The sequence below is a fragment of the Truncatella angustata genome (genome assembly GCF_020726525.1).
Source record: "Truncatella angustata strain MPI-SDFR-AT-0073 chromosome Unknown BKA67scaffold_7, whole genome shotgun sequence".
NCBI lineage: Eukaryota > Fungi > Ascomycota > Sordariomycetes > Amphisphaeriales > Sporocadaceae > Truncatella > Truncatella angustata.
In genome coordinates this window covers 1,529,963-1,549,085 of record NW_025763387.1, presented here as the reverse complement: position 1 = coordinate 1,549,085, position 19,123 = coordinate 1,529,963, and the positions used below count along the sequence as shown (strand labels likewise).

Sequence of the window (19,123 nt, the reverse complement as noted above, 5' to 3'; positions counted from 1 at the left end):
TTCAACTGGCTGATGTCCACAAACAGAAAATATGATCTTGGCATGAAGCCGATAGATCACCATCCTAGGTCACCCCCGACTCTAAAGGGACCAGTCCCGTGCTGTGGTTGCCGGGAATCTAACCGGTTCGGAACGGATTCCTTTGAGGCTGCCGGTCAGTCTATAGGGTCCTCCGACTATGACTCCCCGGTTCCATTCCAGAAGTACACATCCCGGGTACGGCCTACCTGGCTAACGAAGTCATAAGCCGCCCGGTATTTCCTATATTTGCTTGAGGCACCATCGTGGTCTCTCAAGCCCGTCTTACCAAGCCCTTTTCAAGGAAGAGCTCATCATGTCTTACTCAACACCACTGAACGAGCCAATTGCCATCGTTGGCAGTAGCTGTCGTTTCCCTGGTAATGCGAGCTCGCCATCTAAGCTGTGGGACCTCCTCCTGTCCCCCAAAGATATTTCTAGAAGACCGCCAGCGGATCGCTTTAATCTAGATGGCTTTTACCATGCCGATACAGAGCACCATGGAACCACAAATATCGAAGGTTCTTACTTTCTGAATGAAGACATTCGACTTTTCGACGCCGCCTTCTTCAACATTACCCCCAAAGAGGCTGAAGCTATCGATCCTCAGCAGAGGCTGTTACTAGAGTCTGTTTACGAGGCCATGGAATCTGCGGGTTTCACGATCCAAGACCTCCAAGGAAGCTCTACTTCTGTCTATGCCGGTTTGATGATCAGAGATTATATGGATGTGCAGGCTCGAGATCCGGACTACTTCTCCAAATACATGGTCACGGGCACATCATCAGCACTCACCTCGAACAGGATTTCGTACTTCTTTGACTGGACCGGTCCTTCGATGACGGTTGATACCGCCTGCTCTTCTAGTCTTGTTGCCTTGCATCAGGCCGTTCTCGGCTTACGTTCTGGAGAGAGTCGCGTCTCCTGTGTCTGTGGATCCAACCTTTTACTTGGCCCAGAACTATTCATCTCTGCCGCAAACCTACACATGCTTTCGTCAAGGTCACGTATGTGGGATAAGAACGCTGAAGGATACGCTCGGGGAGATGGGTTCGCGACAGTTCTGTTGAAAAGGCTGTCACATGCAATTCAGGATGGCGACAACATCGAGGCGATTATTCGGGAGACAGGGGTCAACTCCGATGGGCGCACAAAGGGCATTACCATGCCTAGCTCAGATGCCCAGGCAACGCTGATACGTGAGACATATCAAAAGTCAGGTTTAGATCCTGCGAGGGATGCTGACCGGTGTCAGTACTTTGAAGCGCACGGCACAGGGTAGGTTGCCCGAGTCAATCCAGTTTAGCTTTTCACTGCTGACCCTCCACTTCAGCACCCAAGCGGGGGATCCTCAAGAAGCAGGTGCGATACATAAGGCCTTCTTCGAGGGTTCTGTCGTTCGATCAAATGCCCAAAAGATGGTGGTTGGTAGTATAAAGGTGAATGGATTTAGTCTCAACCACGTTTTCTTCTCTGATAACAGTTGCTGACGTTGCAAAACTATCAAGACCGTCGTGGGTCACACCGAGGGCTGTGCTGGACTGGCTGGTGTGTTGAAGGCCTCACTCGCTTTACGTCATGGGTTGATTCCCCCCAACCTACACTACTATTCTCCCAACCCGAATGTCGTGCCATTCCTAGACGCACTTGATGTCCCGGTCTCAATTCTGCCGTGGCCGGCTCCCGCTGCCGGCTCCCCTCGGCGTGCTAGCGTGAACAGGTAAGATTTGCGTACGACAACCGCGTATTTCAGTTTAAACAAGATTCCGAATCTAACAAGAGGGTTCTACAGTTTTGGCTTCGGTGGCACAAATGCCCACGTAATTCTCGAAAGCTATGAACCAGCAATACACAATGTCAAGCCTTGGGTTCAAGATTCTCCGAATGATCAAGTTAGCTTTGGCCACAACTCCACCCCGTTCCCTTTCGTATTTTCAGCTAATAGCGAACGTGCTCTCATCGCGATGATTGAACAGTACGTTCAATTTCTCGATACTAATGAGTCAGTTGACCTGAGGGATCTCTCGTGGACTCTCCTCACCAAACGTACCATATTGCCGGTGAGAGCATCCTTCGTGGCCCTCACTGCCCCGGAACTATCAGAAAAGATGAAGAGCGAGTTGAGCCGGAAAGAATCATCAGGAGCAGATCTCGGTGTCCGTGCTAGCGGTGAGACGAATTCAGATCCTGTCATCTTGGGCGTCTTCACCGGGCAAGGTGCGCAATGGGCGACCATGGGGCGGGACCTTATCATAGGATCTGCACAGTTCTCAGCTACAATTGAGAGGCTGGAAAAATCTCTGGGATCTCTCCCTGACCCCCCAGCTTGGTCTTTGAAGGCCGAACTCATGGCGCCGCCCTCCCAGTCGCGTCTTTCAGAGGCGGCGCTCTCACAGCCTCTCTGCACGGCCATTCAAATTGCTTTGGTTGATGTCTTGCGCAGCGCCGGCATAACATTCCGTGCAACTGTGGGTCATTCATCCGGAGAGATAGGGGCCGCCTATTCCGCTGGCGTGGTCACGGCTGAGGAAGGTGTACGAATTGCTTATTACAGGGGCGTTCACGCCCATTTAGCCAGAGCATCCTCAGGAGCCAGGGGATCGATGCTCGCTGTCGGAATGGGTCTGGAAGATGCTCAAACGCTAACAGATCTTCCTCAATTTGAGGGACGAATCTCTGTGGCGGCTAGCAACTCACCCGCAAGCGTGACCTTATCAGGTGACGAAAGTGCCATTGAGGAAGCGAGGGAAATGTTGGTTGCCCAGAAGAAATTTGCCAGGGCGCTGCAGGTTGACACTGCTTATCATTCCCACCATATGATTCCGTGTGCCGAACCTTACATAAGCTCTTTGAAGGCATGCAATATCTCCCCGAAAGCAGAAGATCCGTCTTGTAGCTGGATTTCCAGTGTCTATGGGTCTAAAGGTACGCCCACGCAGCAAGAGCTCACAGCTCAGTACTGGAGCAACAACATGACGCAGAAAGTACTCTTCTCGCAGGCTTTGGAGCGGGCTGTGATCGAAGCTGGGCCATTCGATGCCGTCATGGAAATTGGCCCCCACCCAGCACTCAAAGGACCCGCGACGCAAACGCTAAAAGAGTCGGGGGAGAACGCTCCGTATACTGGCGTGCTTGACCGTAAATCCAACGACCTTGTCGCCTTGAATAGCGCGCTTGCCTTCTTGTGGTGTCGCCTTGGTGCCTTCATTGATTTCAGGGGATACGAAGAAGCACACGCTGGTACGAACCTGCCAAGACCCATCCTACTTAAGGATCTACCGACCTATCCTTGGGAGCATAGTCAACCATATTGGTCAGAATCTCGTTTATCCAGAGAATACCGCACGAGAAGTTCTCGGCCGCACGAATTGCTTGGTCACATGAGCCCTGGCAGTCCCGAGCACGAATTGAAATGGCGCAACATTTTGCGGCGCGAAGAGGTCCCTTGGCTCACGGATCACAAGATCCAGGGGCAAGTTCTACTACCCGCTGGCGCATTTTGTGCCATGATGCTTGATGCGGGCCTAACTATGGTAGCCGATAGAACAGTCTCTCTCCTCGAGCTTTTGGATGTGCAGCTTCATTCCCCTATTTCTATTCCGGAAGCCTCGCGAGGTGTAGAACTTGTGACTTCAATCAAGCAGCTCGATCCTCATCATGGAGAAAGCGCCGAAAGTCGATCTGTTCTTGAGGCTACGTTCTCATTAAGTACAGGGGCTCCCGACGGCAGTACACCATTGAAGCTCGCCGTGACCAGTCGTGTGCGCATCACATTCGGCGCTGCAACTGCAGATGCCCTGCCCCGAAAGCCGCACAATGATGACGTGGTTCACCTCAAGTCTGTGGACATCAATCATTTCTACTCTGCCATGAGGGATATAGGGTTATCGTACGACCATGCATTTTCCGCATTGCACAAAGCGGAGCGCGGCTGGGACTATGCTTCTGCCATCATGCCGACGCCTTCCACAGATGACAGAAGCGTGCTTTCGGTTAAACCGTCGTGGATAGACTCTTGTCTTCAAGTCGGGTATCTAGCATTCGCGTATCCAGGAGACGGGTGAGAAATTCCCGAGAAACACACCGTCATGCAAATGGACTAATTGAATATAAACAGGAATCTGTGGACAACATTTCTTCCGCAGAGTATTGGGAGGCTCGCCTTCACTCCAGCTTTCCAGAAGAGCGAAGAATACAGTCGAGATACGGTACTAGAAATCACATCGCGCATCATGGCGACCAAATACGCGACAGGCAAGCAGTTGCCCTCTTTTACCGCGGATATTGAAGTTTGCGATCCAGGCACTGGATACACGTGGATGCAAGTTGAAAATGTCGTCTTCTCTTCGCTGAACCACGCCGTGGAAAAGGACGACCGTGAGCTCTTTTTTTCCACCGTCTGGGGGAGCGATGCTTTCGACAACCACTCAGCAGAAAAGTTTCACGAGAGCCCCAGCGCAGCCCGCGTCCACCAGCTATTGGACAGGACGGCGCTATTCTATCTTCGAGATCTCAAGGCTAGAGGAATCCTCAAGGCAGTTCCTGGTCCTTATCAGCCGTTGGCTAATTTTGTTGGGCGTCTCTGCAATTCACAAACCGCTGTAAGCTTGGATACTAAGGCCAGCCACCGCGAGATCGCGGAAAACATGGGTCAGTCGCCGCGAGTAGTTGATCTTCGTTTTATGAAAGTCTTGGGTGAATCACTCCAAGCCAGAATTCTACCTGCGGGAGATCTCAAAGACACGGCACTATCCCCTAGCACTCTTTTGGAAACAGTCCCCGCACTTAAGGCTGTAAACAAGCATCTGGGCTCGATCACGCAGAAACTCAGACATCGCTTCGCTCAAATGCAAGTACTTGAGATAGGATCCAGCTACCTTGGGCCATCTGGAGGTGTGTTAGCAGCGCTGGGTGACTCCTCTAGTACCTACGTGTTCGGAAACATCGGCCCTGCATTTAGTGCTGAGGAGGGCACGGATCATAGGGTCCAAGACGTGTTGCTTCATTCTCTCCAACAGGATCAACTCGATAAGCTGAAAGAGTCCAGCCAAGAGGGGTTTGATCTTGTAGTCGTCTCTTTCCTCCTCCATGGTCGGGAGAATATGGATTCTGTTATTTCTAATCTCCGCCAACTCATTAAGCCCGGTGGATCCGTCCTGTTTGTTGAGCCCACGAAAGAACTTACATGGCTGAGGTATTTGCTGTATGGACAGCTGAACCCGACTTTAACGGCCCATGACGGGCAGGACCTAGGGTCACCAGTACCTCTGATCGAGCTAGACAAGGTTCTACGCAGATCAATGTTCAGCGGCGTTGATCACGTTTCAGACTACTCAGGAGTATCTGTGATTATTAGCAAGGCGTTGGACGACAGGATTTCCGCCTTGCTTCACCCGCTGCAACCAGACCACCTGGCAAAGCTGACAGGTAAATTACTCTTAGTCGGGGACGGCAATCTTTCGACATACCGCACCATACAGGACACAGTTCGCTTGCTCCACGGGTGGCAGGGCAGCATAGTTGTCGAGCAGTCATTGGACACGTTGGGTGAACTCGAGCCAAAATACGCTCGCAATTTCAGCGCGGCAGTGATACTGAACGATCTCAACATCCATCCCTCTTCAGGGTCTCAGAGTCGTGACAAGCGCCAACAAAAGATTCGAGATGTATTCAATTGGACGAACAATATCCTCTGGGTGACCCTAGAGGGCGACTTCAATGATCCTATCCAAGCTGCTACCGTGGCATTGAGCCGGTCAATCGCGAGCCAAATACCAGGTGTCAGGTTTCAATCACTTCTTGTAGACAATACCTGGAATGTGGAATACAAAATAGCAGCCAACCTGGTTCGCTTGGTCTATTCGCAGCTTTGGAAACTTTCTAGGGCCACCCACATGTGGACCGATGAGGATGAAATAAAGATCAATGGTCGTCAGACATTAATCCCTCGTGTTCTACCTGCCCGCGAGCTTAACGACCGCCTCAATGCCAGTCGACGAGTCATTACCGAAGGAACGTCAAGTCCGAACAAAGATGTCACAATAGATATCCTTGGTTCGATTGACTCACTCGTCTGTTATGCACGAGCAAATTCGCATGCTCTCAATATAGACGATCACTCCAACACGAAGGTGACGGTACGCGCGAGTTACTCCAGTCTTCTAGCTTTGAGGGTAGCACCACATGATTATCTCCACATTTGCATTGGGCGAGTTCCTGGTCAGGAAGGGACCGTTCTGGCATTTTCGGAAACCCTATCCAACTCTGTCATGGTTGACAGATTGTGGCAATTGCCTTGTGGAGTTGACGAAGCAGACGAACACAGAGTGGTCGAGCTAGCGACGCAGTACGTTGCAGCGACTTTGATCAATAGCATGTTTGAGGCTGGGATTGCCGTACTATACGAACCAAGCAATTTACTCGCCTCTATTCTCTCGAAACTGGTTCATGGAACTGATAAGCAACTTGTTTTTCTCACGAGCAATAACGATCAGATATCTGGCACTGGCGTAGATTGGACCTTCATCCATCCGCATAGTTCTCGATCGACTATACAATCTTTGGTACCCCGAGATACAAATCTCTTTGTCAATTTGGGACCAGCCGAAAGTTATACCGCGCAACGAGTCATTAGCATCGTGCCACCTGGTCGCTCTGTGGAAAAAGATGCCTTGTTCCGAATCAAGTCCCGGGTAGCTTCCGATCAACAGGCAAGCTCCTTTGTTGAGAAACTCAGACTCACGCGCGATTTCGCATTGGAATCAAAAACACAACTTTCCTGGGAAACTAGTAGTATAATCGATGCCTCGAAGCTCATTGGTAGACTGCCAGAAGTTACAGAGCCGTTCACTGTGGTGGACTGGGCCGGTACTGACAAAATATCATTGCAGGCAAGACCCCTTGAGGGCGACACGTTATTATCTCACGACAAAATATATCTTTTGGCAAATGTCGGTATCGTTTTCGCTGAGCCCTTGGCTCGTTGGCTGGCCTCCGGTGGTGCACGACACGTTGTCATAGCAGAAAGGTAAGTCTAATTATAACTTCATCCTCACTCACGAGACTAACTTCCCCTAGTGCGAGGAGTCATGCCTTGGAAATTTCGCCACCAGCTTGGGTTGCCGTCCTGCGCAAATCCGGTGTGCGAATTGACTTCGAGGAAGTGAACTTTAGAAGTCAAGTCGAAGTGAGTAGGCTGAGGCAGAAATTCCTCGGCATAGTGGGGCTGGTGTATGGTGGCAACCTGGGAGTAGAAGAAACAAGTTTGGACTTTTCGCAAACCATATTCGAGGGCGCCGCCAACCTCGATGTATCTTTCGGTTCGCAGCATCTAGACTTCTTCGTTATGCTGACACCATCCTATGCAAAGCCAGAAGAGGCTGGAGAGTATGAAATAACAGCGGTATGTATTCCTATGATGATGAAGTTCGACATGTCAGCTGAGTTTATCTCTTATCCTAGTTCATGGAGGCTTTGGCTGCTCAACGCAGAAACCGTGGGCTTAACGGATCGTCTGTTTCCGTACCAGAAATCTGGGGTAATGCCTCGCTAGCGAACGCCCCAGCGCAGGAAATTTTCTTTTCAATTGCCGAATCAGATATCTGTGGCCTCCTCAACGAAGCCATTGTATGGGGTGGTGATAGCGCCCAACACTCCCCGCATCTGGTGACGGCGCTCAAGCGTTTAGCACCATCATCTTCGAGCGAAGTGCCAACCTGGCGCTTAAACCCGAAATTTTCCCACCTTGTCAGTCGATCTAACCATTCTACGACGTCAACTTCTCGAGAACTAGGTCAAAGTCTGAAGCAGGAATTAGAACTATCAAAGTCCCTTGAAGAAGCTTCGAAGACTTTGCAACATTATTTTGTGGACCACCTAAAGGCAATGTTGAGTCTAGGACCTGACTCAGTAAGAGACGATACGGACTTGGTAGGGATTGGTATCGACTCGCTGATGGCCTCCGATCTGCGGTCTTGGTTTCTCAACGAGCTTGAGGTTGATGTCCCAGTCCTTAAGATCCTCGGGGGTTCAACCGTGAAAGAGTGTAAGTTCGACAAGCTCCAAAGGTCTTCGTCTATGTTCTAACCAACCAGTATGTGAGGAATTGGCAGCTGGCTTTCAGCTAAACTCATTATCCGATGAGACCCCTGTTCCTGTGGAGGACGACGTGCGGCAAGCGGAATCGTCCTCAGCTGTGATCCCAACGCCAGCGTCATCTCCCTCTAGTTCTGGGAGTTGGATACCATTGTCAGAAGGAGAGGCCGAGGCTCTCGAGGATCCCGATATCGAAGGTTCCCTCGAGTTTGTCCAGATCGGTGTAGACCAACCTCGAACGCAGCCACCTTCTTTGCTCTCCCGGAAAGATACGATGTCATATAGCCAAACTCGCTTATGGTTTCCAACGACCTATCTAGAACAAGAGACACCATTCAACTGTACGACATCGTACCGGATTACTGGACCGCTCAATCTCCTCAGGCTTGAGAAGGCTCTGAAGCAAGTCACACAGAGACACGAGATCTTTCGCACAGCGTTTCACAACGACACCACCAGCGGAGAACCTATCCAATCCGTATTCCCCGATTCACACTTCGAACTCCAAACTCTATCGGGAAATGAAACGGAAGAAGTTGCACGGGAGTTTAGGCGGATAGCGAATCACGTTTTCGATCTTGAAACCGGCGACTCCTTCATTGCTTCAATCATCTCTCACACGCCACAAGAACATACCATTGTCTTTGGGTACCATCACATCATCATGGATGGAGTGAGTTGGCAACTAACATTGAACGAAATGGCTAGTCTTTACAAGGACCTCGGTGCTCGATTACCATCCCCTACTCAGTATCTAGAATTCACAGCCAGGCAGCGTCGTCTGGTCGAGACGGGGGCTCATGACAGCAAGTTGGCATTCTGGAAGAAGGAGTTTCCGGATCCTGTGGAACCGATACCATTATTTCCCTTCGCCAAGGTCGGGACGCGGAAGACCTTGACACGATACACCACTCTTGACATTGTCGAACACATTGACGCAAAACTAGTCTCAGATATCCATAAGGCTAGCCTCGGTGCCAAGACTACCAGCTTCCACTTTTATTTATCAGCTTTGCAAGTAATGCTCAGCAAGTTTCTCGACATAGATGATCTTTGTATAGGCGTTATCGACGCAAACAGGTCTGAACAAGCATTCCTCAACACCATCGGATTCCTGTTGGATTTACTCCCATTGCGTCTACCACTCAACAGGAAAGAACGCTTCACGACTACCTTGAGCAACACACGTAAAAGGGCCCACGCAGCGTTATCCCACTCCGGTGTACCACTTGAGTCTATCATACGGGAGCTGAATGTGTCAACGTCTCCAACGCACACCCCTTTGTTTCAAGTCCTGATTAACTACAGGATGGGCGCACTGCGATCACCACAGCTCGGAGATAGTTCCATGACATTCTTAGACTACGAGGATGCCAGGGCACCCTTCGACCTTACACTCTCGATCGACGAAAAGGACGACGGAACCGGGATGCTGACCTTCTCAATGCAAGATTATATGTATGACAGAGAAGGCGCAGATTTGATTGTCAAGACCTACCTGCACTTCTTGCGCGTCCTCTCACAAGATATATCGCTCCGCATAAGCGAAATTCAGCCATTCGACCGGTCCTTGGTCGAGCAGGGAATCGACGTTGGAACGGGCAGTGTCATCGACTTCAAATGGCCCGCCACGCAGACAGTAGTTCACCAGATTGACCAGTGGACAAGGACCCAGCCTGAAGCTGTCGCGGTGAAGGACTTATATGGCGAAATGCTGACCTACCGGCAAATGCAGAAGCGAATTAATATACTTGCCCATGCTATTACTCATGCTGGTGCGAAAGCAGGATCGTCAGTCGCTGTTTTCTCCGAGCCCACAGTTGATTCGATCTGCTGCATACTGGCCATCTTGAGGGTTGGAGCTGCGTACACACCGCTTGATGTCCGAAACTCATCAGAAAGGCTTGCAGCAGTAATCGAAGAATGCAAACCACGGGTGATACTCTTCCATTCTTCGGCCGAGAGTCGTCTGAAAGAATTCAATACCCAGGCCTCAAGGCTTCTCAACATCCAATTGCAGGCTCAAGCTTCTGAAGATATATTCCCCAATCTTTCGACTCCAACCGCACCTGCTCTCGTACTTTACACAAGCGGATCAACCGGAAGACCTAAGGGTATTACGGTGACCAACTACAACCTCTCCATCCAGTGCACATCCGTTGGCGAGCGCTTAGGTCTCAAACGCGACGTTATTTTACAGCAAAGCGCTCTCGGATTCGATGCGTCTGTGGCCCAGATATTCTACGCGCTCGTTTTCGGGGGTACAATTATTATGGGGGACAATCGGGGAGATCCCATGGAGCTGGCCTCCCTTATAGAGAGGGAGAAGGTGACAGTGACCTTGATTATGGTATCGGAGATGTCGTCACTACTCGACCATGCCAGCTCGATTCTCTCCCGATGCCACGGATGGCGGATTGCCATGTGCGGAGGCGAAGCTTTCACCTCTAGTTTGGTTCGCCAATTCCAAAAGCTAAACTTGTCAAGCTTGGCTGTATTCAACGCATACGGCCCCACGGAGGGGACCATAATCTCGTCGATAAGCGATGTGCCGTATCGAACGGTCGAATTGTCCGAGAACTATACCATTCCCGTGGGACCTCCAGTTCCCAACTACGGAGTATACGTGCTCGATGAGAAGTCACAGCCCGTGCCTCTTGGTTGGCCCGGTGAGCTCTGCATCGCAGGGCCGGGTGTCACGCCGGGATATGTTGGACAGCCGGAGCTCACCGCTGCTAAGTTTGTGCAAGATACCGTGTCCAGGCCTCGGGGGCTCTACCAGGGCTGGGACAGGATATACAGAACCGGGGACAGAGCTCGACTTCTGCACGACGGCTCCTTCTTGTTTCTAGGACGTATAGACGGGGACTCTCAGGTTAAACTACGAGGCATTCGCATCGAACTCGACGAAGTTGCCAACAGTGTCCTGCGTACGTCAGACGGCGTGCTCTCCAGCGCCGTCGTGCGAGTGCATGGTGACACTAACCAGATCCTGGTTGCCTACGTCATATTCTCAGAACAAAAGGGGGCGGCCTACATCTCCAAACCGCAGGCTTATCTGCGTCAGTTGCTACAGTCATTGCCATTGCCGGTCTACATGCGCCCAGCTGTTGCCGTTCCCGTTGATGCGATGCCGGTCACCGAAAGAGGAAAGCTAGATACAAAGGCGCTGGCCGCCATACCACTTTCGCAGTTCCACGAAGAGGCGGCCAGTGAACAGCCCATCCTCAACGCGAATGAACTCAAGATGAAACTTGTTTGGGAGGATATCCTTTCTGAGCTAGGAGCAGGTCTTCATATCAACAAGGACTCGGATTTCTTCTCTGTTGGGGGGAACTCGCTGCTGCTGATGCGACTCAAAGCCAAAATTCAAGAGGTTTTCAGCGTATCAATCCCGCTGGTAGAACTCTTTCAAGCTACAACGCTGGGGGCTCTGGCCTCGAGGATTGGTAACGAGAGCCCCACTAAGGTCAATGGGTCTATAGAAGCTCAGTCAGGTATAGATTGGGATGCCGAAACTGCTTTGCCAACCACCCTAACGTCGCAGGAAGTCCTCTCTCGATGGCTCAATCCTAAAAAACAGGTTGGGCGGCCATTCTCAGTTGTTTTCACAGGATCAACAGGCTTCCTTGGTCGAGAAATCCTCTCTCGGCTCGTGGCCCATCCATCTGTTGCCTACATACACTGCATCGCAGTACGACCAGGGCGCACTCACAAGATCGTATCTTCAAAGATCATCTCGTACGAAGGAGACCTGTACAAACCACAGTTCGGCCTTGATAATGCCACAGCGCGCGCTATCTTTTCCACCGCCACCGCTATAATCCACAACGGCGCTGAGGTTTCCCATATGAAATCATACCACTCACTCCGTACACCAAATGTCCTGTCCACAAAAGAGTTGGTACGTCTGTCCGTTGAATATGGCATTGGTACGATACCGCGCTTTCACTACGTGTCGAGTGCCGGTGTAGGACACCTCGTGCCTGCGCCGTCCCCTCAGAGAGGGGTAGAGGCGGTGGACGCGTTCCCGCCCATCTCGCTCGCAACCCACCCACCACCGCGCGACGGCTCCGATGGATACATAGCTGCCAAATGGGCTAGTGAACGTAGCCTAGAGCGCGCCGCAGCCGCAATTCCGGGATTTGCAGCCGTAGTCCACCGACCGTCCAACATCACGGGTGCTGGCGTCGGCGAGAACGATATTGTCCATTCGCTGCTGCGCTTCTCGGCCGCGCTAAAGGCGGTGCCGCAGATGACGGCCGCAACGGGCGCGTTCGACTTCATCAGTCTTGAGACTTGCGCGGCAGACATCGTACGAGGAGTCTTGGGTGACTCGCCGGCAGCGGGTACAGTGCGGTATGAGCACCGTACCGGAGAGACGGTCGTGCCGGTAGGCCAGCTTGGTAGTTTCCTGGCTGCCAAGTGCAATGTTCGAGAGCTACAGGTCCTGTCCTGGCCAGAGTGGGTGGATAGAGCCCTGGCGATAGGCTTGGACCAGCTCGTCGGGGAGTTTTTGAGGGAACTGGATGGTAGGATGAGGATGCCGCTGCTGACTCATACTCCTTGAGAAGAGATGGACTGAAGTTATGTTTCATTATGAAAGTTAGACCTCATTGTTAGATTTCATGATAATTTCTGCAATTGATTAATTTTTCATTATAACTAATAATTGATCATGATTCTTGGTGATGCACGATGAACGTTATATTGACTGGTATAAACAACAGCCATGAAACGGGCGCTTTGGAAGAATGTCAAAGAGAGAAGGGTTAATGTGATAAGCAATAGTTGATATAGGGGCAGGGCGCCAACAAGATTGGCAATATCACATTGTCACATGCGTGTGTGCATTTACAGGGGTATAGTGTGTAGAATTGGCGGGGTTGTTGCTCTTAACATTTCTCTCATGGAGGTGTCCGGCCACAACGGTGGCGTTCCTAGCCAATCAGACACCGAGTTTCACTTCTAACTTTTGCTTGAAACCTCTCTTAATATTATAATCCTTAGACTAGTCTAGTCTAGTCTAGTTTATTAGAAGTATGCTTAAAAGAAACACCGCGCCCATTAAAGTGCTTTACTTTTATACATTATTGAACAAGTCAAAGAAAATCTATCTAGTTACAAACATTGGGCGAATTTTTTTGAAAAGGAAATTTAAATTGTAACTCTTTCATAAACCAAGGGCAGTGAAGCCGTAAATGAAAAGCCCTTCGGTCGGGCAATGTAAGAGCTTCGAGAAAAGCACATGCGTAGCGGGCACACTCGTCAGCTTGTAGAAGCATTTACACCTATTCTTTTTGGCGATGGAACGTATCGGGCGCCTGGGTGGTAGATGCACGATCTGCGAGCTATTGACCTCATAATCCTTGTCAAACTAAGATCCGACGCATTGCTGTAAACGGCCTGGAAGTCACGTGCTAATATCGGACAACTAGCGGATCCTAAGGTGTGAAAATGAAGTCAAAGAATACAGCATGGATGGAACGAATTCGGGTTCCGATAGGTTAGCGAGCTCGGCAGCGCGTGGCGTTATGGTTGGTTCCGATAGACGGTATTCGGGGTCGGGGAATCCTCTGTCATGGTCCGGCATCGGCAGATATACTCGGATCGCCGAAAGTGTATTAACAACAAAAGTGCATACAGCAGCGCAGGGAATAGATATGGTACGAGAGTAATCGGACACAGAAGACATTGGACTGGACTCTCTATCGACCCCGAATTACTCAACTCCCGAGCTGAATTGTCGTACCATTGTTCTTGTTCATCGTACCATTGGTCTGCATAGAATATATCTTATTGAGCATATAATAACCAATTAGAATGAGTCGAGGAAACAGGAAATTCTTACGGTACAACGCATAGATTTGATCACATTTCTTCTAGCCTATAAAGCATTCGAGACACTTGCAAATTCAAAACAGGAAGAAAAAACAAGCAAACATCATGGTCCTAACACCTTCCCAGCAAAGCACAGGTCTCGCCCTGCTTCGCATCTCACCTGTTTTCCTCGCTGCTGTTAGCGGCACTTTCTCTTACATCTCGCACGAATATGTGGCAGCCTTCAAGCACAAGGCCGTGTCCTACGAGGCGCGCAGCGCCGTCATTCCCGGGTGGTGGGACCACATCCGTCCCGTCAGCTTGCCAGTCATCTGGTTGAGTTTCATCCCAAACTTCTTTCTCGGCCTGGCCAACGCCAACAGCTCGACGCTTTGGGGCTGGCTCGGCGACGGCAGCAAAGGCGCCGTCGGGACCCTGGCGTCTCGCCTCTACTTCATCGGGGGTATTGTCAGCATCGCTTACTTCCCCCACACCCTTTCCCGCGGGTTTGTTCCGCTGCAGACCAAGGCCATGATGGTCCCCAAGGTCCCTGCGGAGAAGCGCGAGTGGGCCCTCAACGAGTTTCTTCGCATGGATTTCCAGCGTGGCTGGACCGCTGGCTTCCCCGTCTGCGTCCTCTTCCTAGCTGCCACTACTGTCTGGGTTGCCGACCAGCTCTAGATGGTTCGGCAATTTGGGTTTCTGGTTCCACTTCGGTTTACCAGAGGCAGAATCTGGAGTTCATGAGACGACATGAAGGTGGTGATGGCGTTGAAGATGGGTTGATCGCGAGGGAGGTAGCCAGAAGGGTTGAGCGATGGACTAGAATTGCAAATCGGTATGGAGTGTGGCGGTGTGGCTAGACGTGATGGATTCCAATTTCCTGCAGTTATCTGCTGTCTTTCCTTTGAGGTCTCCAGGGGAAGTAAAGTTTTACAGTCTATTATGGCGATAAAAGTGGTTTTTTTTTCCCTAGGGTTTGATTAGCACTTTGGCTCTCTGCCTTCAGCGTTACCAGTAATTACCTTAAGGCAATATGATGATGAGCTACAATGTGTATAATTTCAAGTTTTGTAAAATGAGAATTCGTTGATGATAACTAACGAAAAGTTTCAATTGTGTCGTTTCATGAGTACTTACATTGCCTTTTCTTCAATGGTTAGTCCGCGTCAGGGATTGGGAAGATAGTGTCACGTGTAGCAGGTTGGCTATACGGACCAACCCCCTAGGGAAGATTTTGTATCTCAGTGGATCTATCCATGGTATTTTGGCGAAAATGGAGAATGCGGGTATTGTCAGAGTAGGCGCCGTCGCAGCGTCTTCCTTCAATAGTAAGGGTGTTACCGGCTCTGTCGATATTCTTGAAGTATGCTTGTTATTTTACCCGACCGAGTTATCTGGGAAATTCTAGACGATATATTCGTCCGAGAGAAAGGCCAGTGTCAGCCTCTATAGCTCGCTCTGTCTAGAGTATTTTTATGTGAATCTGTGACATTCAAAAACAGTGGGCCCACTGTCAATAGAACGATAGTAATCTCAGGGTATATATTTGTTGCCACAGAATCCATAACGATTAGTACCGTCTTCTTCTGTAGGAATGATACTTTTGCCCTCAACTAGTTGCTAATGTTATGGCATTGAATAATATACTTAGAGGTCTTTGAAGTAACGTGGAATTGGGCCAATTTCATCTTATCTGCGCACGAATTATCCGGGTATTTCCTGGCTGGCATTGATGACGTTCGTCTCTGACTGTTTCTTGCTATTCTTTTTCCAGCTTCTGATTCGCAGCGCCTGTTTTTGCCCTATCACTGGTGCGCTTGATTGTTTTGTTAACAGTACTTTGCATCTTTACGACGATAGTCAGAGATAACCTACCTGGTTACGCCTTCATCTGCTTGACCAACCCCTCAAGCGCGAGTATCGCAATCAAAATCGCCGTTCACTCTACGGTTGATGGCCACTTCGGTCCCAGAATTGTGGCCAATGAGCCACGGTCTAGCAGAGTTACGTGTAAGTGAAGTTAAGAGAGTGATTTCGCACTTTGTCACGGATCTGACGTGGTGTATGCGATGGACAAATAAAATTTTGGTGAGCGTATGTATTATGTACATTTACTTCTCGCCCTCTAGTCTATCCTCACTTGAAGTTATCGGCATACATACATGCATCACAGATGTCGCCATGACACTCGTCAAGATTCAAATTGTCTCGGACTTCGTCTGCGCGGCAATTTCCACTCAAATGACCCCCACTTCCCACGCTCGTTCTTCGGTGTGTGCTGACCAAGAAAAGTGGTGCTACATCCCCAAAGTGCAACCTGGAAACAGCCTTATCTCTCTACCAGAAGATATTCCCGAACGACAACTCAGATTTCTTGACAACAATTGGACGGTGTACTATCTAAACAATGATCCTTGCGCACACAACGTTGATAAGCCAGAGTTTGCCAACGTCTGATTGGCAAACCATACAACTGACTAGCCCGCCGCTCTAATGGCACGCATGGACTGATTCGGCGCTGCCGGCATCCATTTCAACTGGGGGGCCCCAGATATCGAGGATTTCATGGGGGCATTCCCTGAGACTAGAAAAGCGCATTGATAATGTGCAGCTACAGCTTCTCAGCCCGGGCTTAGAGATTTACTTTTGGCTGTCTTCACATCCGCGTGTCTAAGTTCGTTCTTTCATTCAAGGTCTACATTCCTTTTTCACCGGCACTAAAACTGCTGACATGATGGTACTATTTTAATTTGCTTTACTCTATAATTAGCTGCGATCAACAAGAAGTTGTTTGATACTATCTACCCTCCTCCGAACCAGCGCTTGACGACCTAGAAGGGCGGGAGTCCATTCTTTCACAAGCAGGTCGTGTCCCTGATCTGACGACAGGGGCTGCAATTGCTCGGGCATGGCAGAACTGATTCCCAGGGTGGCATCGATCTTCTGCAGCATTTGGCAACTGACGTGGATAAGTATCTCGATCTGGAGATCTGGATGTCTGTCTAGCCCGAACCCGCCAAACTGAAGGTCGGGGAGGACGAGCGGCGTCGGCGGTGGCAGTGCTTGGCCCTGGCTTTTCCTTTGGAGTATGAGAGAGTCTTGGATGGCGCCGAAGACCATTTCATAGCCCTGGAGAAGCCAGGTGTAGCAGGTAAGGATAGTTAAGGTGGTGGGCATGCCGACAGACGCATGCTGACGGGACGGGTCCTCTTGGGGCTCAGATGGTTGTTGGACTGTGGTGATGGGATCAACATCATTTTCCAACAGTAGTGCTCCATTTTGAGATGTTCGTTGAGTCCCTGTATATTCAATGCTCCTGAGAAATTCGCTGTCGTCCCACTGTTCTGAATACGAACATTCGGAGTTGGCAGACGAGAAAGACGATTTGAATTCGGATGAGAGCGCCGACTTCAGGCGTTCAAGAACTTCGAGGAACACTTGGGAGCTCTCGAACAGTGTTCCGACCATGTTCTTGGAAGAAATCCTCCTTTCAGGTCTGTCGGTACCGTCCACCTCCGCAGGAGTAACTTTCAGTATATCTGGCAGCCCTGTAGAGACCCCTGTCTTGCTAAAGTATTTTAGGAGTCTTGAGCTTAGCTCGGATAGCTGATACAAGCATTCGTCCTTATTACCTGGCATCTGAGATGTTGTGGCCCAGCTCGGCGATGTGGAGTTCGTCAAGCCGACCCGGTCGCCCGTTGCATCATCAAGCAGGTGATTTAAACTGACCTGACTGTCTGTACCGTGGCTCAGATCTGAATTAAAGCTTAATACCCCCGGGTGAAAGCCACCTAACTCGAAGGAGATTGTATGGGCGGAGCTCGGGGTCCTCTCTCTGAGAATCGGTGCAGGGAATGTAGCAGACGATGCAGCAGCACTCGTCGCCGTATGGAAGGCCTGTTGGTGTTGGAATGTGTCTTGGAAGTCAAACTCTTCCTCCGAGGTAGGCTTCGAGTTGACCTGGCTTTGAGATGAACCCCCGTTTTGGATCTGAGAGATGCTTCGTCGCTGTGGTACATTGGGGACAAAATGAGGTGTTTGAGAGCTCTGGTGTCGGAATACTTGATCACTCGCCGTGGATGAGTGATGATCATTGGTGGGCCGCCGACGATGGACAACAGTAGGTGAATCTGAGCCGCCAGAGCTGGGACGCTTCCCGTGGCCATCTGATTCCAAGAAGAGCCGGCGAGAGCGTACGGTATGAACGCAGTCGGCGCCGGCTTTGATACACCGCTCGCAAGCTTGTAAACTTTCCAGGCTGCCTTCGCTTGGGCGCTGGCTTTGAGGGGGCCTCACACAGCGAAGCTTCTGGCCTCGACAGCGGTCACAGGCGCTTCTTCGGGGGTAATCAGAGTTCATAGGAGGCAGCTTAGCAAGCCGGACGGTTGGAGGCGGAAGCTTAGGTTACTGGCAAGGGGCTGGAGTAAGTTGAAGTCAACTGGTGATTGCAAGCCTGTTATCATACGACTAGCAAGTTGTAGGAAATAGGCGGAATACAAGGCTTTTCGAAAACTTCGACCAGACATTGCCCAGGTTGATGACATGATCAAAGGTGCAATCATTTGCCTTGCCGGTGATGACATGCATGCATTGATTGCTTCATTGCAACATGCTTGGTCAGAGGTCGATCTCGACCTTATTATGGGATGGAGCTTATTAAGAGGCTGACCCTACCAAGAGTTTGATCTTACTAAGAGATTGACCATATCCTAAAGTCAAACTTAATAATAGTTTGACTTTATAAAAAGGTCGACTTTTTTTAAAAGCCTAACTATATAAAAAAACAAGTAAAATTAATAAATTCAAATTCAAAGAAAATAAGAATAAAAATTTAAGCTTTAAGTATTAAAGTAAATAAAGCTTGTATAAATAAATATATTTATTATTAATTTTAATAAAATTAATTTTTTGATATAAATTAGTAAAATTAGTCTAAGTATTAAAAACATATTAAAATAGTTTAAATAACCTTTACTTTTAACTTACAAGTATTTTATAAAGTAGTATATAACCCGTTGTTTGGTTTATAAGCTTGCATGGAGCTAGCTAAGTCGAAGTGCCCCACTTAAGCAGTGAATTTCAGCTATATGTAGGTATGTCATGTCAACTCATTCCTTCTCATGCAGTCAGCTTGAGGGATTTATAGAACGTACGAGTGTTAGCACGTAAACTAGGGGTGAACATTGCA

General features: G+C 49.7%; 4 protein-coding genes across 4 annotated transcripts; 2 read left to right on the top strand and 2 right to left on the bottom strand.

The window, feature by feature from the left end:
* Positions 1–334: 334 nt before the first annotated feature.
* Positions 335–12,682, top strand: BKA67DRAFT_661686 (uncharacterized protein; the record flags this gene model as incomplete). The annotated part of the gene is made up of 8 exons (XM_046107864.1): positions 335–1,296; positions 1,352–1,457; positions 1,527–1,738; positions 1,811–4,078; positions 4,136–7,045; positions 7,096–7,420; positions 7,480–8,062; positions 8,112–12,682. The coding sequence occupies 8 exons, from the start codon at positions 335–337 to the stop codon at positions 12,680–12,682; spliced, it is 11,937 nt and encodes a 3,978-aa protein (XP_045955238.1).
* Positions 12,683–14,058: 1,376 nt separating this feature from the next.
* Positions 14,059–14,613, top strand: BKA67DRAFT_538747 (uncharacterized protein; the record flags this gene model as incomplete). Its single annotated transcript, XM_046100519.1, has 1 exon — positions 14,059–14,613. One exon carries the CDS (start codon positions 14,059–14,061, stop codon positions 14,611–14,613), a length of 555 nt encoding a protein of 184 aa, XP_045955237.1.
* A 973-nt stretch (positions 14,614–15,586) lies between these two features.
* Positions 15,587–16,260, bottom strand: BKA67DRAFT_575651 (uncharacterized protein). The gene has a single exon (XM_046103513.1). It carries the CDS (start codon positions 16,044–16,046, stop codon positions 15,843–15,845), a length of 204 nt encoding a protein of 67 aa, XP_045955236.1. The 5' UTR covers positions 16,047–16,260; the 3' UTR covers positions 15,587–15,842.
* BKA67DRAFT_575650 (uncharacterized protein) lies at positions 16,261–18,703 on the bottom strand. Its single transcript, XM_046103512.1, has one exon. It carries the CDS (start codon positions 18,292–18,294, stop codon positions 16,702–16,704), a length of 1,593 nt encoding a protein of 530 aa, XP_045955235.1. The 5' UTR covers positions 18,295–18,703; the 3' UTR covers positions 16,261–16,701.
* Between the last annotated feature and the right edge of the window lie 420 nt (positions 18,704–19,123).

Bases quoted from the DNA above. Each gene is read 5' to 3' on its own strand.
- BKA67DRAFT_575651 (XM_046103513.1), bottom strand. From the start codon at position 16,046: ATGTACATAATACATACGCTCACCAAAATTTTATTTGTCCATCGCATA.
- BKA67DRAFT_575650 (XM_046103512.1), bottom strand. From the start codon at position 18,294: ATGAACTCTGATTACCCCCGAAGAAGCGCCTGTGACCGCTGTCGAGGC.